The sequence below is a fragment of the Ambystoma mexicanum genome, chromosome 2p (genome assembly GCF_040938575.1).
Source record: "Ambystoma mexicanum isolate Mex_15411 chromosome 2p, UKY_AmexF1_1, whole genome shotgun sequence".
In the NCBI taxonomy this organism is placed as follows: Eukaryota; Metazoa; Chordata; class Amphibia; order Caudata; family Ambystomatidae; genus Ambystoma; species Ambystoma mexicanum.
The window spans coordinates 577,640,381-577,661,912 of NC_090923.1; the positions used below are offsets into that span (position 1 = coordinate 577,640,381).

The 21,532-nt window shown below is 40.9% G+C and overlaps 1 protein-coding gene across 4 annotated transcripts in view; it reads left to right on the forward strand.

The window, feature by feature from the left end:
- The window catches only part of DOCK3 (dedicator of cytokinesis 3), a 2,582,899-nt gene that overhangs the window by 2,018,743 nt on the left and 542,624 nt on the right, over positions 1 to 21,532 (forward strand). For all 4 annotated transcript variants that reach the window (XM_069644069.1, XM_069644070.1, XM_069644071.1 and 1 more), the window contains 2 exons: positions 5,898 to 5,992; positions 10,125 to 10,200. In XM_069644069.1, coding sequence (XP_069500170.1) covers positions 5,898 to 5,992; positions 10,125 to 10,200 — 171 coding nt within the window. The remainder of the gene's footprint in view (positions 1 to 5,897; positions 5,993 to 10,124; positions 10,201 to 21,532) is intronic.

A 21,532-nucleotide genomic window follows, 5' to 3' on the forward strand; every position in this document is an offset into this window, starting at 1 on the left:
GTTCATGTTGAGGGTTATGATGAAAGGATGTTTTTTCTCCCAAATCTCGCGTGCTCTTCCCCTTCATAAGTTATTTAAATGTGTTTAGATCACCTGTTATACCATATAGAAATTGTTGTTTCTTAGACATATTTAGATATGTAAGTCATACTGAATTTTGTTTGTGCTCAACAATCCTTACCATTTCTATTCCAGACCATTATATTCTTCAATTCTTTATTTGAAACTTAACTGTTTTTCTGTTCCTTCTTAAGACAATCTTATCCTTACGTGATACATTGTATTTGTATTATGCCTTCATGAGACAGTGTAAGTCAAAGTAAGCCTTATTTGATGCATAACATTTGTTCTATGCCTTTATATGACAATGTAAGCCTACACGTGTTTCACCCTTTGGGGGCTTTCTAAAAGCTGTGAGTAAAATCTATTTGAAACATTTAAAACAAAGAAAATGTACAGTGATCCCATTAAAAGTCATAATAGATGTATGCACACGAGCATAAAACAAATCAAATTCAACTGGGAAAAAGAAAAACAATGTCATTATGGACTAAAAGATATTGACATGGTAAAATAGATATTTTCATGTTCAATATATTTCAATTCCACTGTGTTTAAGCATTTCTTTACATACAAATACTAAATAACTTATTCATAAATGTAGACATGAAAAATATGCCTTACTAGCTCATCCTTCACTAATAGTGGGCACAATAAAGACATTTCTTAATTGGTCAATTGGTATCTTATGGCACATTATTGCAAACTCTGGTGATCTATTGACTGTGCTGCACTAAAATGAGTTAGTCTATTTACCTGAACATTCGGTTTTTGTATTAATCTCTCCTGATCTATCAACTCTATTGGTTCCTTCATCTTGCAAATATTTTTATCAGCTATAATGTTTAAAGGTTTATAAGTGCATCGTTGTACACAATTCAAATATAAAATTCGTGTTAATAATGGTGTTGGAGCTTTCACTAACCTATCGAGGATCAAATCTAATATTAATGAATATCAATGATGCCGTGTATCCAATTAGTTCCTTATTAATTAATTTGCTTGGCTTCAGCGAATCTTTTGCTAAAGATTTAGAGAAAACATAAATAAATAATTGTGAAGAGTCAATCTAAGTTTATTAATAGTTAACACTAAGAGATAAACTATTAATAATCCTTATTATTTACAGTACCATCCTGACCCTGATAGCACTGTGCTTTTCTATTAGTTTAAATAATGTTGATTTGTTATATGCTAAAACCCAAATTAAAAACTGAAGTTACTGAAGTTACTGAACGTGATTTTTCTGAAATTAAAAGTATATGAAAGTTGCCTACGATCTAATTAGTTGGATATCATTAGTCCCAGTTTGTGCCGCTTGTGTAATGGCAGCCACGGTTGTGATAATCATGACTTCATTGTGTATGACGCCATCTTGTATGAAGTCATGGTGTGTGTTTTAACATGTGTTGAATGCGCAATTCTAATCTTTATCTTCTGGTGTGCCGTTATCTTTGAAACGCTAATGTCCTACATTGCATCAAATAAACCTGATTAATCTAGTATGTATCTAATTATGTGTTGTATGATCTCTTGCAACATATTATTTCTGATCTAAATCTAGTAAGGTATTGTGGTGTTATTATTTAACCCATATGTCTCAACATATATTGTAAATTAATGTTCCCATATGATCTGTATGTCTCAACATATATTATACATTGCTTCCCATATGATCTGTTCCTAATCCCATGTAGAAGAGGTTAATGTTTGTGATTATTCAAGAGCAATCACATATTGGCTGTCAACCATTGAATATTCGTTTAGGTTGGCTATATTTAATTTTGATTCCCTTGTTAATTCTTACTGTTGCTGCTTATCTGCTACACAAGTGATTTACTCGATCCACGTTCAGTCCCATAGAAACAATTCTTAGCTCACAAATACAGCCGGCCTCTAATTATCTTAGCTGCAGTTTGCAATTTCCTCCTTTGGGTGATATCTTTACCTCATCTATTGCCAGAAATGTTATCCCAAGTGTGTCATCTGACTGATGTTTTTGCTGCCAATGTTGAGCCAGCAGCATCTTTGGATCCTGACTTTCAATTGCCCCTTAATGTTCTCTTATTCTCACTTGGAGTTCAGTAACTCTTTGATTAATACATCTCATCCACATATACTAGGCAAACTGTGCCTATCATTCCTGGTATGTTTACACATGCTACAGTGACCACATTTGAAAATATTCAAAGTCTGGTCTAGTAACACGTGTGAAGGTATTCAGGGTATGTTCTTTACAGAAAGAAAGCACCCTCTTTTCCTTGCCTTCTCCAGAGTCTGTTTTATCTGTTGCAGGTGGGCCACCGTTTATTTTAGAAGATTAGTATTTAAAATGAGAGGTGATGGCATTCCATAGCTTTTCGTTCATGATTGGAGGGTGCTTGGTTCTGAAATTCCCATAAAAATGTATGAGCCATGAGTGCATAGCCACGCATACGTAGTCTGTGTATTTCTATAAAGGCAGACCATAAACTGTTCAACAAGAAGCATTTGGGTTTCCCTTGTTGTACACTGAGATTCAGAATGTGGATTGGCATAATGAAATTCGTTATAACTGTTACAGTGTTGGTGTACTGGAAGTGCATTGTAAGGGTGTAGAAGTATGAGACGGACCAAGAGGGGGCATGTGTTGGCTATAAACGTGAATTTTGTAAATCACAAAGCAACCTATCCATCCCTAACTCTGAGGGGTTTTCTCTGCCTCAACATAAACTAAAGAAACTGTCAGAATGTCCGTCAAATAATATTCACCATACTTGTCCAAAACTCCCCCTTACACTTAAACAGAAGAATGCTAAATAAAGTAAAGTCTTCTCACAGGGGAATGACTCTTCTCTTGGTATTTGGAGTGGTTAAAGGTCCAAGAGAAGGCATCCCTTCTCCTGATTACAGTTCAAACACAAAAAATCTTCCACCGGGAGAATGCCTCCCTTCTCCTGGTACACTTCTGTTTACAAAAAGACACAAGCAGGGGGAATGACTCCCTTCCCCTGAAATTCTGTCAACTTCTGTATTGGTTCATCTTTCAGAGTCTTCATTAGGAGAAGGTTTATCTTCTCCTGGTGTCTATGGCTGTATCACATTGTCCACACACTTTGGAGCAGGGAGAATGCTCCCTTCCCCTGGTTCCGGGCATATAACTTGTAATGTTCTTAACTTATGTCAACTTGGCAATTCCCTTGGCCTCTGTTCCCAGGCCCTTACAGCGTTCCAACCCTTTCTATGGTTTTCTGTGATGTCCCTCTGGCCACTGAATTGGGGAACATTTTCTTTATGCTGCATTGCAATTTTCTTTGGGTTTCTAACCATTATCCAGTATTCAGTGGTCTTCCTGTGGCCACTGGTTGTGGACATTCTCCTCTATTGCTTCTTTCAACTATTTTAGGGTCCCGACTGCTCTCTGCTGGTCATTGGTTTCTCTGTCTCCACTGAGACGAGGAAGCACTCCTTGCATGCAGTCTCTATTTGTTGTGGGTTCCTCAACCCTTCTCTGGTGGTCAGTGGTTTCTCTGTTTCCACTGAGAGGAGGAAGCATTCCTCAGATGCACTCTTTATTTGTTATAGGGTCCCATACCCTTCTTGGCCCACATTCAGGCTCAGCCACGTGGATGGATGGAATCTGAGACTCCTTGACTCTTCTCTTGCCCTCACCAGTCCACCTGTTCCTCCCGTTACCTGTTGGGAGCTGCTTGAATGACACCTGTTCTTCCAGGGACTGCTGCCAGTCTCTTCCTGGCTTTCCGCGGTTTTCGGTGGCTTCAGTGGTTTTGCAGTGTTAACACGTCTTTCGGCTCCCTGCATTCCCACTGTCGTTGTTGGACCACATGGTCCACCTCCAGCGAAAGGTCAAACCACTACCTTGTCGTCTTCCACCAGTTGTTCGGTCCGCTGCTGTCAGACCTGCTGGAGATGCTCTCTGCTTCCCGCTCTCATCCTCCGGCCTCTGGTTTTCGCCGCTTCAGTTCTCCCACATTTTGCAGCTTCTTTTCCTCTCACCACTCTGGGGCTGACTTGAGCCAGCTGGGCGTGACAGTTTGTTTAGTCCTTAGTCTCTTCCTATACTTTGCTGCCAGCTCCTCCCTGGCAGAAGTCCTTTTTTTCTGTTGACATATATGTCTTAATGCCATCTCGGGGCCACCTCGTACCAGTACTTGTCTGTCCAGTACTCTTCACATCTTCTGTGATCTTCCTCATCCCAGTCATTTCTAGCTGAACTGTACAGAAGGCATTCCAATAGTGCATATGTGTATCATTGAGGAAGGGGTTTGTGATGAAAGGGGGGATGGGAGACTATTGGGGTGTGATGTTAACTAAGGACCTGTACCCTAGATGGTCGTACTTGTCTCCAGGTGAGGAGTTCCTACCCATGAGGTCCTCCCGCATTAAACCACCCCTAGGGGGATTATTGGGTAGCGGCCACACCTCCCTAACCTCATGCAAAGGGGTTCCTCCCTGGGGAGAAGTGATGAAACCTAGTGAATCATCACAGCATCTACGTATAAAGGTGAAAGAACCCTGATCTCAACCTGAATTTCTTTTAAATAAACAGCAATTTTTCTATCGCTGCTTTTGGCTTGCGTTTTTCAACCATAAACACACTTCCTTGTAGAAACACAGGCTAAGAATGCCAGGCCCACTGTCTGCTTCCCTAATGGATCCTTTTGCAGTCTTTTTCACCTGCGTGTAAGAGGAACAGAGTGTGGCTGGGAGGCAGTGTTGATTAATAACGCACATGGGTGATAACAGAGAATATGTTGAACATTTTCCGTATGCTGAAGAAAGTACCATCTGTAGTTGCAGAAATTTGATTTGATTTGTTTATTTGTAATGCGCTAGTTCCTCAGAGAGTGACATCCGAACATAAACTGTGTCTGGGCACAGATGTTAAGAGGAACCATCAAAGAGAAGCCACAGAGAAGACTTAAATAAAAAGATAACGTTTAAGTTTCTTATGAAATACTTGAAAAGACTCAGTATTCCGGAGAGCAGAAGTGACAACATTCTAAGCCCGAAGACCAAATTCAGCAAAGCGCCTATCGCCTTTATGGACGAAGTGAGATGAAGGTATTACCAATAGTTGTTTAGTAGAAGAGCGGAGAGATCAATCTGGAGGATAGAGAGTGATTTAAGAAGATAGGTATGTAGGTGCCAGACTCTGAAGGCAATTAAAAACGATACAGAAGAACTTGAAAAGGATCTTCTGATGTAGTGGCAGCCAATAGAATAAGCAGTGAGAGGAAGATTGTTTTTTAAAATGAGAGGTGATGGCAAGATCCAGATGCGTTTTTTGGTAGGCTGACCACTGCATTCTGAGCAATTTGCAGGTGGTAGATTTGACCTGCACGGATCCCGGCTAGTATTGCATTGCAGTAGTCACGCGTGAAGTAACCAGTGCACCAACGACTGCTGGTCGACCTTTCTCAGAAATGAGCAGAAGGATGGGTCACAGTAGTATAATCCGATAGTAAATAAATGTAAGCATCTCACTAACCTCTACATTGTAAATTAGATTAGACTGCCATATACAGCATACCTTGTTTTCTTTATATGAGAAGGCTGTAGGTTTCCAAATAATGCTGGGCAGGGTGGTGATGCTGTTGGTCTGCTAGAAGTTTCTTAGGTCCCAACAGAATTATATCTTTTTTAGAGGGGTTAAGCTGAAGCTTGTTGGCTAAAATCCAGCTTTTAATTTCTTGAGCACAGTCACAAATCCTTTGTATTGTATCTGTTGTATCATTAATCCTGACCTAAATCTGTGTATTGTCTGCATAAGAGTGATGCGTAGCATATGGTGAAAGTGATTATTTACCCAACAATGATTCATTTGTTGTTCACAGGAATTCCTGCTAAAAATCTTCTGTGTTTTTCGGAACCTCATGAAGCTGAGCGTCTTCCCTCGAGACTGGATGGTGATGAGGCTACTCAACAGCAAGTTAGTGACAACCATCTTGTGGTCCATAGAGACATCAAAACGATCAGTTAACCATTGCGTTACCCTCTGGTCTCTTTTGTCATCCTTTATAATTGTGTTGTACATGCATCTGTTTGAATAATATTGTACTTTTTTCTGATGCAAGTCGGATATAAAATACTACTATATCTATCCTCGGTTTTCGCTTGCAAGCTTGTGAACTCATGTCGCTGTGTAGCGGTAGGAACGCAATTGGTGCTTTAATAATTCATTTGTAACCTTGTCCAATTGTTCACTGGTGGGCAAGCTGCAGCCCTCCATGTGTTTTGGCCTGCAATTCTCATCAGCCCTAGCCAGCATAGTCAATGCTGATGGATCATGGGAGTTGCAGCCCCAATCCTCTGGAGGGCCGCATTATGCCCACTACTGCCATACTACTTCTTTTCTGCTGGCTAAGTAGACCTCACTCTCTTTTATTTAACACCAGTTCACATGCTTGTTCCTTTCATAGTTTGCTTTTTCTTTTCAAAACCCTCATCCTGGTGGAAATCACATGTGTACCTTTTAAGACTTGCCTGCTTTGGGAGAGTTGAGCCTCTGACACCGTCCTTCAGAAGGTTGGGATCTGCTGCCTAGTGCATTGGCATTTAGTGAGGTCCGGGCAACTTTGAGCAGTATTCTACCACTGTCTGAGGAATCCTCTCCCGACCATGAGAGACTTCTTTAACATCACACCTGAAACCACAGTGAGCAATGGTAGCTGTTATTAGGCATAGTACTGGGCATGGTGGCAGGGATGATACTAGGCCCAGCACAGGCAGACGAGATATTATGTACAACAAGACATTATGTACATCCTGTCCCAGGTCAACACATTTGTTTCACTCCAAAAGCATTTCTGAGGTTCATTTACCATGATGTTTTCTGCCATTTCAAAGACAACTTTTCCCGGCTGTCCTGAGGTTGACTAATCCCTTTGAGATCTGCAGCAAGAAAGTTGATCAAGGCATTTTAGGTTATTATGGAAGATAGACAAGGCTCCTACTAATATTATCTTAGGCTTTTTCTGTATCTCAAACCAAGGCGAAGTTGACAACGTTCGCTCAGAGTGCCGCATGAAGTTGTATGCTACCGCATTAGAGATATCCAGGACTCCTGACAGCCACATGCATGGCACATCTGACTCATTCATATCAATAACCTTGAAAATTATTCTTGAGGTTCACTAATTCTCCACCAAATTAGTGAGTACCCCTGGTGAAGGGTGTTTGGCACCCCAAATTGCTATGAAAACTCCATGCTTAAACTTCTCAGACAATTTCAGAGGTGGGAGTACCTTTTTAGAGAACACGTTTTAGTCCTGGGCTCCTACACATTCCTACGTAAATGATATGAACATACTCGCCCTTAGAACTGGGCGATTGTGAAATGTGTCCCTAATTTCAGCATTCAGAAATTCTAGCCAATAGGGATCCTCTTTAAGGGAGAAGTCGTCCATTCTTGTTAGGGATTCCTGCAGAGGATGCTTCTTTCAGTTTGTAGGCCTTTTATTACTAAGCAGTTACATGTGGCCATGACCACACTGATGCAATCACCTTTTTTGAAGTCATCCACAAATATGACCCTATGCTTCTCCTCTGAAATGTGGCGTTACTGACGTTACCTTAGAAAAAATAATTAGTGTGCTTCAGGCTTTCTTTGTTGACAAACTTAGTTTACCTTTCAAATTAATGTTCGGAGTCTTTATAGGTAGGCCGTTAATTTGCAGCAATGTGGTGCAGATGCGTGGTCCTCAGTGCTTTAAGACATTAGGGGGGGGCCCTCATTTGGGGGTGCAGCTTGCCTGATGTGCATGGTCTAAGACGTGAAGGGCGGGGCCTAAAGAGGAGCATGTAAACATGGACAGGGCGGTCTCACCTACATAACTAAGTACATATTGCAACACTGCATGGTTGGTATAACCAAAGCATGTGATCCTGGACAAATCATTTCATTGCACTGTGTCTTATCGGCAGCTCTTAAAGTGCTGGTGTCGTCAATAGTGATATGGAGTGCAATATAATGCTACAGTATACTGCAGTGTGGCCCACAGCATACAGTAGCGCCTCCTCCCTTTTGTGAGTCCACTCTTGTGAATTCAGAAATTAGAAGTACCAGAATGCAAAGTTAAGGAATCATAAAATCTAGTAGAGGCTCGTCATTTCATACCTGAAATGGGTCTGATTGCATTTTTGATAGCCGTTAAGACCCTCTGCAAAAGAGTATGTTATAAATCCCCAACGTTTCTAATCATTGTTTGATGTAGTAATGTTGTTATGCAGTTGAAGAAAATGAACAGTCTAAGAAGGAAATGTGTTTTTTGTACTTGTGAAACAAGCATATATCCTGGAAATGGGTGAGTCAGTGTAGAATGTTTATGCAACATGCTTTCTGTGAAGAGGTGAAAATGTTGGCCATGAGAACCTGATGTCTCCACCGTGGGGTTAATGGCTCAAACATTAACACCCTTTTGTCGCCACTCCCTGTTGTGCGTGTTACAGTGCACGGCTGAAATGAATTCTTACTCTCAGCCTTATGCAGTAACAGGCACAACAGGGAGTGGAGACGCGCTATGCGTTTTCTGCGCTGTGACTAACACAAGTGTCAGCCACAGCTGCCTGACTTCATGACGGTGGGCTCATCTCCCGTTGCGTCTGTGGCCGTGGTGTGACAATGACCTGCCGTGAAGAGGTTGGACGGGGGGTTGGCAGGGCTCAGCCACACGTTTTGGAGACTGCCGGGACTCGGCCCCGGCCCACTTAAAGCAATGCTGTCCTTTTACATAGGGCTGTGTGTATAATTTATGATGCCCAACAAGGCAGCAACCAGTACTACTAAAATGAGGACCCATGACTGAATAAATGTGGGACAACGAGAATCTTTCTTGATGAAGTCCAGTTATGGCCAGTGGTCTGCCACATGAGTGAAAATGAATGCCCCCGGGCCACATGGCGATTTGTGCATAGATTGCTGCGTCCCGCAATCATAACATGCGGGACACAGCAACCTCTTTGTGCATGGAACGTTCACCCACAGAACAGGGCCGGGTACTGAGCGCCTAGTGTTTGCTTAAATGTATCATGATCAAGGGAATTTACCAGTAAATCAAGCGCATGAGAACAAGACTTAGAATTAATAAAGTGACTCCCACAGAGGAGGGGTACTCATTTGAATACATTGTGATTATAACAGCCCTGATTTGAGAAAGGTCGAGGAAGGCCGAAACATGTGTTCTCAACCTAAGGGCAACTCATTAAAAATACATACTCACAAAACTGAGCGCAGAGTCCTGGATCTTACTTCTAGTGTTTTTCTTTGCTTAAATATACTATCAATCAAAGCACTGCATTTTTCTGTGCTTTGGTTGAAAACATATGTAAGCAAACATAAATATCTTGGCTTGCAGGTCCCAACATGGTGCATCTAAAAGGGGCCTACGGCCAAGGCACCACGCCGAAACGGCTGGCGCCAATAGGGCTGCTCCAAAACACAGTGTACCATGAAATTGCGTGTCTGGCAGTCGGCGCTTTGGGACAGTTAACAAAAATCTCTGGGTGTCTGGCCCTTTGGGCAGAGTAGTTCAACATGAACCACAAGGGGATTCTTGATTGGTAAACAGGCCAGGCTCTGTGCCAGCACCAACCTTCACCATGGCAATTTGTCTAAACACTACTGGTGAGGACATGACATGCCCACCTTAGTCAAAAACTTACCATAAAACCATGTCATTGAATTTCAATTTCCCTTTGCAATGAGGCAGTCGCTCACTTTTGCTAGTTCCGTGTTGTCCTCGTTCCACTTGCTTTCTGTGCCTGGGAAGTCTTTTTTTGTCAGCTGGCTGATGGAATGCAAGTTGTCAGGCAATATTGTTCATATGACACCATGACACCTATCAGTTGGTCAAAAGCACGCGCAGGCCTTTGGGAGACATGATGCCTACTGGCTGTGTTTACAGGACCCGGTGATATCTGCCTCGCTGTGCCCAGCTACGCGCCATTTCAGATCATCATAGTTTGTAAAGAAAAGGAGAGTCATGGAACTTAATGTCTGCACGTAAAATCTTTAGCTGTCCAGAGAGAGAAAGCTCAACTTGTCTTGTTTTTTTTTTTTTCAGCGTTATCGTCACGACGGTCCAGTACTTGTCCTCAGCGCTGCATAAGAACTTCACAGAAAATGACTTTGACTTTAAGGTAATTAAGCTGTGATTCATGAACCGCTTTATTGTTTTGGATATTGCTGTTATAAAGCCCTCTAATCCTCATTGACATGTTGGTGAAACATAGCACTACCCTCTGATCCTGTGGTGTACCAAACCAAACTGCATTAAGCCCACCCTGTTCATACGGATGTATACTAATTGACCTTTTCACAATTGACTTAGGGAGAATTGTCCTCGGTAGAATTGAACTAATTTAAAAGGACAATTAGGACATATATGCAGGGGAAACCCCCCGCAATCCCCTACCCAATCCAAAACCCCCCGCAACACCCCACCCAATCCCCTTATATTATTTATAATCCAAAACCAACCCAATACATATTTAAAATAACTAAAGTAATATAAAGGTCAATTGTGTAGAAGGTCAATTAGGACCACTATAATTAGGTCAATTAGGACAAAACGTAAATTGTAACAGGTCACTTTGGGTAATACCGTTCCTACGCTTGAAGCAAAAGCATCCGCTGCGGGTGAATGTGAATGTTTTTGCACAGGAACCGTCACCATTCCTGCATTTCATGCCTTGAGGGGGTGGCTTTCATATTTACCATCACAAGTACATTTTATTATTAGGAATGAGATATATATTTAATGAACGTTATATGGTTGCACTAATAAAAAACCTATGAAATTCAATGAAAAAACTTTGTTAAAGGGACGTTATGGTTACAAGTAAAACCGAAAAACCAGAAATTCACCAGTTATGGTAAGAAAAGCAACCATAACTCGTGCCACCACCGTGCACTGCTAAGACTAACACCCATGACATTAAATATGACATCACAAATGTCACTGATTACATCACTGATGACATCACATATCTGGGCCACTTGCTTTTGTTCACTGACATATGTAGGCCAGGTGGTTTTGTTCACTGACAGTCAGAATATTAAAATTGAAAAAGGTGCTATATATCTAGATGTTAACCTTGTCATATGTTGTTTAAGTACTTTCCTTACGGTTTGGTCTCTGCTCATGGTTCACATACATGGTAAAATGTGCAGGCCTCAAACACACAATTCATTTGTATACATTAAGATAAACTTTAATGTCATTAACATTTTCTGATGATGCTGTTTCTTTCTTCCTTATTTTAGTTTCCCTGTATGTGCCTCTGATTTGTATGCATTGTGGTTATTCATATGTTTTGTTTGTACCAGCACAAGTCTTGAATTATTAGCTAGTTATTACATGTTTAACATTACTCAAAACTCTGATAAGGTAGCATTCATTATTGTATTATCCAAAATTACAAGATTATAAATAGTGTACTTCTATGGTGCATGCTGCAGTCATTGCCTTTGTTTATATATGATTAGGTTTATGTATTAACAACAACACTCCAAAACAATGATTTTAGATAAGTACATTCTTTAATAGATTAAGTAGTTCACGATAGGTCTCCTGATCATCTTGTTACCAACAATATAAACACAACTCCTTGTAGGGACTTTTCATCAAAATGTATTTCACAATGGATGCCATCAGTGATGTCATCAATGACATTTGTGATGTCATCTTTGATGTCCTGGGTGTTAGTCTTAGCAGTGCATGGTGGTGGCGTGAATTATAGTTGCTTAGCTTACCAAAACTGGCGAATTTCAGGGGTTTTTCGGTTTTACTTGTAACAATAACTTCCCTTTAACAAAGTTTTTTCATTGAATTTCATAGGTTTTTATTAGTGAAACTTAACCATAACGTCCCCTTACCAAAGTGTTTTCATTGAATGTCATAGGTTTTTATTAGTGCAACTTAACCATAACGTCCCTTTAACAATGTTTTTTCAGTGAATTTCATGGGTTTGTACCAGTGTGTGCTATTTTCCTACAATTTACTAATATCATACTTACCCAATATAACAATATTTGTGTCCGATTTACAAAGTGTCCCCTTAAAACTCTACCATTTCCCACCTTCCCGAATAATTTTTAACACTTCGATACACTCTATGCAACTATTTCAACTAGTTTTGCATCCGTAGACATCTACGAACATCTGACTTCATTGTGGTCCTTCCGGACAGTGCCACATGACCATAGGTTGGTGCGCGGCATGATGACGTGTCTGAGAACCCGTCGCATTTCACAATAAGATCTGTGCTTCGCAAACAGTTTGGAACTGCATTTTCTACTGATCTAGGAACTTTTAACTTCAAAAATTCCCTTGCACAGCTCCAACACCTATCCCTAAATTCACAATCTAGTACACAGTACATACTTTTAGCAAAACTGCTATTTATCTTAAAATGGCATCAGCTAATGCCATCCCTCCTTCCCAAGAGCCACCACCACTGCTGTAATCAAGGAGCATGAGAAACACTGCCCCTACCTTAGAAATAACACACGCACAACATTTTCTCTTGTCCACCTACCCCTCCATATTATTGTTTGGCTCCTCTTCCCTCATTTCCCTCCCCACCTTTCATTCTCAGACTCCTGCCAAAAAAATACATCCAAAAACAACAAAAGACATATTCCTTTAGGAACCACCTTTCACAGTTAAAAAATAGAACTAAAATAAAATCTATAGACTCCATCTACTTTATATTTCTGAGTAAAGTACATAGACTCAATAAGATTTTCCAAAATTTCCATTTGCATTTTATGTTAGGCTAATGGGAATATTGTGGCATTCATCCTCCGTTCCAAGGACTGGAACGGTGGATACCGGCCCGGAAACCCAAGTTATCAGCTCAAGTGAATCGAGGGTGGATAACAAGCTCTCTGGACCATTATCTCCCCATTCCAGGCCCTGTAATGGGGAATGAAGGCCATTAGCACCCTAGGTTCCCAAAGCGGGAACCTGGGGAGCAAAAAAAAAAGAGCAAATAAAAAAAGGATTTTTCTTCAGCGTACCGGTGTAGGAAGGAAAACCCTTTTCCAAGATGGCCACCATGGAAAGGGAAGGCGGGGTTCCATACAGGGCCCCTCTTCGCTTTCCATGGAAGCCTGTAGAAGGCGAAAAGAGAACCCTATGACCATATTACCATGAGCACACTTGTCTTCCCTTTCAAATCTATCCCAATTTCGAATAACTTTACCACAAAGCCTGTCCCAGGTGGACATGGCCACTTTAACCCCATGTGTTGTCCCTCGTGGTCATGGCCAGTAGCAAGATTGTCTGGATCATGAAGTTATGAAATGAGCCGGACAATCTGGCCACTGCCCATGGCCACAGGCTACACCTCAGTCACCAAAGATAAATCGCTAATTTTTGTACCTACATTATGACACTTGTCAAAAAATAAAACACGGGCACATTGGCAAAACCATCCTTTCAGGTCCTTGTCAATGCTCCTTACACAAGTTTGCTGGAAATCCACCTGTTTTATTTTTTAAAAAATGTCACATGAATGCACATAAAATTGTCATATAACCTAGCGCCCACTTGACAAAATCCTTTCAGACTTTACAAAAACCTTTATATCTAGATCTATAATATTTTTGCAAACCTTTGTGTAGATTTGTCAAATGGCACCACATTTATAAGCCTTTACAATATTTTGGGACCCCTGTCTAATTTTGCCTCTCTTGACAGAATCACACCAAACTTCACAAAATCATTTATATTTAGATCTATTATCAGTTTGCCAAATTAAGTGTAGATTCGCCAAATGGCACCTCATTTATAAGCCCACGGACACCACGTTGCCCTCTAAGCCAATCGGAGTCCTATTCGCGGACCGAACAGGGAAGTGTGTCTGCGGAGGGAACCTAGATATCACTAATTCTTTTGGGACCTACATTTTTGTCATTTTAAAAAAAACTACTGGACGGATTTCCACCAAATTTACGCTTTCGGAAACAAGCCGCCGCTCCTGCCTCAAATTTGGTGGAAATCCATCTAGCGGTTTGTGTTGTAGTCATGAGCAAAGTTTTTGCTCCATTCAGTCTATGGGAAAAAAAGAAATGTTGGGCCCCCCCTATAACTTTGCCCTCCTTTGACGAAACCTCACCAAACTTTGCAAATCAGTGATGCATTCAATGACATTTGTGATGTCATCTTTGATGTCCTGGGTGTTAGTGTTAGCAGTGCACAGTGGCGCGAGTTATGGTTGCTTATATTACCATAACTGCCGAATTTCAGGGGGTTTTCGGTTTTACTTTGAACCATAACGTCCCTTTAACAAAGTTTTTTCATTGAATATATATATATATGTATATATATATGTTTTTAAATTGCTGATTTATTGTATCAAGCTAGTTGAGCTGCACTCTCCATAACAGTTCTTATCACAAAACCGGTTACATATTCCGTCGAAAACCATTTCTTCCTTTATTAGTTTCGGAGAAAAACACGGCGCTTGAGCGTTTCGTGGCTCATTTGCCGCTTGTTCACAACAAAGTGGCTCATTCCACAGATGTTCATTGAAAAGCATCCAACCACTGGTTAGAGTGAAAATGAAAAAAGGACTTTTTTTGCTTGCCCCACAATAACGTGCAAAACCTGTCGGCCATCTTAGCCTAGTTGTTTGTATAGATAGTCAGTGGATAATTCTATTTTGCATACGTATCATCCATGAACATTCAAACCTTGCCGTTTTGCCAAATGCCTATTTTACACAATTTGATACAAAATAGTGTGCTACGTATATGTTCTGCCAACATAGTTTACAGTGACATTGGATCCATATTGTTACACACTTGTTGCTATATACATTTGAGTAGTGTCAGATCACTTTGATGGTAGACTGTTCAATCTCATAAATACTGTACAATCTGGTCATTTTATACAATTACAAAATACCTTAGCCGAAAGATGCACTTTTACAGCGCCGGCGGCACATTGCATTAGTGGCAGATCTCCCTTCTAATGGGTTATGCAGCAAGATTTCCATAGTGTGCTCCATATAGACATCTCAGTTCGCTGTCTATTAAGTGCATAGTGCAAGTAGCAACATCTTATATTGGTATTAAAATAGCATAAAGTGCATAGTGCAATAGCAGTATATGGAGTTAATGTTAGGAGGACAGTGACTAAAGTGCATAATGCATAGCAGCATACAATAGCATATACAGTTAGTATAAAGTGCATAGTGCATCACCCTAAAATACCATGCATTGGCAACAGACCATATCCATTAAACAATGTGCCTTCCTGAATCTATATCCTGGCTGTCTATCCTGCCAATTTAAAATGATGCTAACTACGTAGTCTAATAACTACGTTCTCTGTTTATGACAGCAGTCTCTGTTGTTCAACAAACAACTAGTTATCCATGAAGTGCCTAGTGCACAACATTTTCAATCATATGATTATGGCATTCTTAATTACATATGTCCATTATAGCTGTAGAGTGATTCAGTCAGTTTTTCACTTTAAACAAAGCTAAATGCTACACAAGAAACTTGTCCAATTCACATCATTGTCCAAGGCGCATAAGAAAGAATCACCAAATTTAAAACTGATTAAAACTGTACAATTAAAATAAAAAGGGGACTTTACACATCAATCTAATATCAGTGTTGTAAATGGCAACAGACTTTGAAATGTAACTGCTAAAGAGAAAGGAGGAGAAATAAAAGAGAAGAAGGGAAAGGAAGAGGGGGCTGGGAGGATCTCAGAGGTGAAGATGCATATACTGAACAAACCAGAGTAGGAGTGATTTCAATGAGCTAAGAATGTATAAAGTTCTTTGTCAATGTTGTGGCCATTTGGCTGCTTGCTCTCAAAATCAAGGATGCAACGGGTTTCTTTTTGCCGCAGCATACATTCCCTGTCCCCTCCCCTAGCACCAATTTCAATTTTATGGATCCCAAAGAAACCAACACTTTCCATACTGTTGTTATGACATTCGGATGGGATAATTGGCGTCGCTATGCAAGATGGCAAATTTTTAGTTGCACTTTGTGCTGTATATGTACCATTCATGACAAGCACATGTAAGGACATATATCACATATTCTGTTTCACATGTAATTTATTCCATTATGGGACTAGTCTGTCCTGTAATGGGACGCTGGAATGTTCCACAGTTCTCAGCATATTTACAAAAATTACATTGTGTGCATTTAAAAAAAAAATCTTTTGAATTGTGAGCCAACTTGTTTGGTTATTGTCCTCTTCTTTGGTCATAAAACATTGAACGAGTGTGTCCTTGACCAATCTATTCCTTCTAAAACTTATCTCTTGGTTGTTTATCAGACTGGTGGACAGATCAGAATCTGCCAATAATATATTCCAATGTTTTTGTAAAATATGTCTAATCGTGGTTGATTGGCTGTCAAATGTGAGGATTCGACGTGTGCTGTCTTTTTCTGCATCCTGCTTTTCTTTCTTGCGGGATCCTGAAAAAAGGCTTTGTCTATCCAATTGTCTTACTTTGATGTAAGCCCTTTCGATTACTTTTTTTGGATACTTCGGTTTTTGTTAAGCCTGCAGCCATTGTTCTGATCTCCAGATCGTAAGTCTCTATTGTGGTGTTGTTGCGTCTCAATCTTACAAACTCTCCATATTAAGTTTTTGGGTGTCCACTTGTGGCGTGTAAAGGTGTATTGGAGCCAGTGATCTTTCTGTGTAGTTTGCAAATTATTGTATCGTTTACAATTCTTATGTTTACGTCCAGAAAAGTAATCAGTGTCCAGCTGTGTGTTTCAGTGAATCTTAAATTATTAATATTAAGATTCAGTTGCTTGACAAAATCCAGCCAACCTTTTTCATTTCCCTTCCAGATTATAAACAGGTTGTCTACATATCTTAGCCACAGAGCCACATTGTGAGTTTGGTCTTGATTTCTGTCTGTCCACACCTCCAATTCCTCCCAGCCGCCCAGCGTAATATTAGCATATGGGGGTGTGAAGGTCATCCCCAGAGAAGTTCCTTGCACTTGTTTAAAATATTCACCATTAAAGAGTTAAACATTATCAGTCAAACAAAGGTCTATCATGTCTAGCACCATTTTAGTGTGCTCAAGATAGTTGAGAGATTTCGTGTTTAAATAGTGCTGGCAGGCCTGTTTTCCATATTCATGCCCAATGGAGCTATAAATTGATACAAAATCCATGGTTGCTATCAAATACTCCTTTTCCCATGGTATATCTTCATTCCGACACCACAAACAGGAAGTCTGTGGTGTCTTTTAAATATGATGGCAGTAGCGAGACAAAGGGAAAAAGCACTTCATCTTCATCAATATATTTTGACATGTTTTCCATGTTTCCCAACGCTGAACCTATGAAACACACAGCAGGTCTCCCTGGCGGTTTTTTGATACTTTTATGCACTTTCGCAAGAGATTAAATTGTAGGTGTGATTGAGTTGGTTGTCAACAAGCAATTGCAGGTCTCTTCTGTTAATATGCCCTTTTTCTCCCATTTTATGAGAAACAATTTAACTTTGTTTTCTAATTCTTTGACAGGATTAGTGTTTATTCTTATGTAGCATTCGTGATCATTGAGCTGCTTGTATGCTTCCTTTATGTAATCAGTTCTGTTCTGTAATATTATATTACATCCCATATATATATATATATATATATATATATATTATATATATATATATTTATTAAATATTCACTTTGTGACCATGATTTCCCCGTGAATGTCTGGCACAGTTATCTTTCCTGTGAATGGGCTGGCTCTTTCCCCATAGGGCTTAGTGCTGTGATAACTGCATAAGATGATTGGCCTCAAAAGATGTGTTAATCTTTTTTTTTGGGTCTGTGTAGCGAGAGCTAGAGCACTCTCTGGGAACACTTGAAGGCATATCGAAGTGGAACTGAGGTGTCAGTCGGCGTCTTTAAAATGCATAGGGAACCTCCTGCTTTGAATTGGTCCTTCTAACTATTTTTCCATCCTCTTTAAAGTCATTTTTCATTCTAAAAAGTATTGGTAAAGTCAATAGGTCTGACTTTCTAAATGTAGGTGGTTGTGTAATTTTCCTGCTGAGGCTTTAAAGCAAAGTTAGCTTCTACATTTTCAAAGCCAGACCGATTGGCTTTTGTAAGCTTGTTTGAACTGCTTCCATTCTACAACTGTTTTAGCGCTACCCACAAGCCAAAACTATTCCAATGGAGTACAGATAGAAGGGAGGAGGTGGCATGTGAGGAGAAACACAGCGTGGACATGTTGTTTGCTTATTTACCCAACCATTGACTGTCCACGGCCATACGCATTCCTGTGGTAATTTCTGCACTGTCCCTGCCCATCCCCACCCAAAACACATCCTCCTGGGACTTTGAACATACAGTAACATACAACATTTGCATGATTGTTTCTAAGCTCTATATTGAATCTTAGTGGCTTTATTGCAGCTGGTAAATGTGTTACTTGTGTAACAAAAAGGTCTTAACCAAGAGCACCTTCAGCAGCTCAATTTATATCTGTACCTCGCAGTAAAGTATTTTTGTTTTTAGACTTCTTTTTATTGGTGGTGGTCACAACAGATACAACATCACCACTCCCATGTCATATTTCAAGCATCATACACAGGTACATCTCATAATCAAAATATTATATACAACGGGTTACATGGTGGTTTCATCATCAGACTGCATTTCGCACAGGTAAGCTCGGAAGGGACCCCCAAATGTCTTTTGGTCAACTTGAGGTGGGTTGGGTCAAAACATATTGCTCCTCATACTCGTTGACATAATTCTGTTCACGAAGAAAAGTGTTCATGCTTGGCGGTGTGGCACTTTTCCAAGCCAGTAGGATACACTTTTTCGCCACCGCACATGAGACATTGAATAATCTTCTGTTTTTTTCGGAGCACTTACCAATGTCACCAAATAGATATTTTTGAGGAGTCAACTGTGGGGGTATCTGCGTGATTTATGCCAACATGTCAGCCATGTTTCCCCAGAATCCCACCAGTGCCGGACACCCCCAGTACATGTGAAAGAGGCCTGCCTGCGGGGATCCACATTTGGGGCAATCACCAGAAACCTCTGTTGCAAATTTGGCCACCTTAGCCGGTGTATAATGTAGTCTATTTAGGATTTTAAATTGAAGCAGGCGTACACCCACGTTTAGTGAAACTTTTTTCGTAAATGCGCAATATCTGTTCCATTTATCATCGGGTATGGGCATCTGCAAGTCTGTTTCCCATTTATCCTTGACCCGGTTTATCTTTGGGGCATGGGTCTGTACTGATATATACAATTTGGAGATTCCCAAACCCCCTTTTGTGGTGATGAGTTGTAGAGTGGGATGTAGGGGGGTTCATCAGGGAAGAGCGGCCAACGCTCCTGAAACGCAGATCTCATCCGATAATATTGCAGTGTTTTAAGTGGCCCTCCACCCATCGCTCTTGTGAATTCTTCCGGGGTTGCAAATTTACCATTTATGTTCATGTCACCCAACCTCATCTCATTATTAGGGTCCCTTGCCTCCTGTATACCAATACTGAAAGTCGGGGGGGATACCTGGAAAGTTCCACAGAGGGACCTCCGAGTTGTAAGGGGTCTCTATTTTCAGCCTTTTAAATATTGCGCTCCAGGCCTGGACCATGCAGCTCACTGGGTTGTATTTGCATGTATCTTTGTGTCGGGCATTGAAGATAACCGATTTTATGTCTGTTGGGGATTTGGTGTGCGTTTCTATCCACGTATGGGGTGAACTGTCAGCCTCATCATACCAATGTTTCGCAAACTGTGCCTGAGCAACCAAATAGTAAAGTTCAAAGTCAGGGGCAGCAATGCCACTGGTATCGTAAGGCTCTGTCATTTTTCGGACCTTATTCTAGCGGTTTTCCCGTTCCAGAGGAATGTCACCACCATTGATCGTAGTTTGGAGAAGAACTCCCTGCCCGGCCATATGGGAACGTTTACAAAAAACATAGCATCTTAGGGAGAACAATCATTTTAAGGATTGCGATCCTGCCGTGGAGAGATATGGGGAGATGCCTCCATATCTGTAACTTAGTATTGAGTGTTTGTAGTGCTCGGTCATGGTTGTCAGTATACAGGGTATGTCCATTCCTGGAGACCAGGACTCCCAGGTATCTAATACGTTGTTTCGACCACTTTACTCCACAGGTATCAGCTGGGCATTTAGTAGAGGTAGTGAGCGGGAATATTTCGGACTTGGCTTTATTTATAGTGTATCCTGAGTATTCGGCAAATTTGTGTATGGCGGCAATTATGGGTGCAATGTTTTTATGTGGTTCTCGAATATATAATAATGTATCACCAGCATACAGTGAGATTAGTTGGGTGGAGCCCTTCATTTTTACACCCTTATCCCTGTGTCTCAGTCTGACGGCTGCGGCCATCGGTTCTATGGTTAAGGCAAATAGTATAGGTGATATTTTGAATAGCTCAGAGATGGTCCTATTGGTGCACACTCTGGCCCCAGGGGCGGTATACAGCAGTCGAACAAACCTAATGAAGCTGGGCGCCACACCAAATGTTTCCAACACCGTGATGAGGTAGACCCATGAAACTGAGTCGAATGCATTTTCGGCATCAAGGGCCACTGCTACTGCGCTTCTGTCCGGGTCTTTCTGTGCCATTATACCGAACAGCCTGCAAAGGTTTAAAGCGGTGGACCTTTGAGGAATAAATCCATTTTGATCCGGATGTACCAGCGTAGATATAATGGGTAGTATCCGATTTGCCAACACCTTTGCAAATATTTTGGCGTCAGCGTTGATGAGTGAAAGGGGTCTGTATGATGGCATGTCACTTGGTGGGCGTTATTATGGCTTCTCTCATCGTCGGGGGCAGTATGTTTTTCTCTAGGGATTCCTTCCAGGTGTTCAGCATTCTGGGAACTAGTTCCGCTCAGAACTCTTTATAGAATTTGGCAACCAGCCCGTCAGAGCCTGGCGCCTTACCTGCCGAGAGATATTTAATTGCTTCACCAATTTCTTCTGCAGTGATCGGTTGGTCAAGTGCCAGTTTGTTTTCTATTGGGAGCTTCGGTAGCTCTAGTGTGGCCAAATATGTCTTTATTTCAGCGGTTGTCTTTCTATTTCTGTTTGCATAGAGTGTTTGGTAAAATTTAACAAATTCACTATTTATTTCTTCCTCGCTCGTCACCACCAAATTTTGTGCCGTTTGGATGCTTGTGATCGGGTGTGATTGCCTTTCATGTTTAACTAGATTGGCCAATGTCCTACCTGCCTTGTTTCCCTCGCCATATCTGCGTGCACTGATCAGGGCTGCAATATATCATATTTCTGTAACGGCCAGGTCATCCAAGTCCCTAATGAGCTTGTGAATCTCAGTGAGCGTATCCTTGTCATGTGTGCGGCTGAAGGTTTCCTCTAGATCGTTTAATGCGTTTTCTACCCCTTCGAGTACCCTCCTTACTTTTTTTAGGAGGCCAGTGGATTTCGAAATCAGGACCCCCCTGACCCAG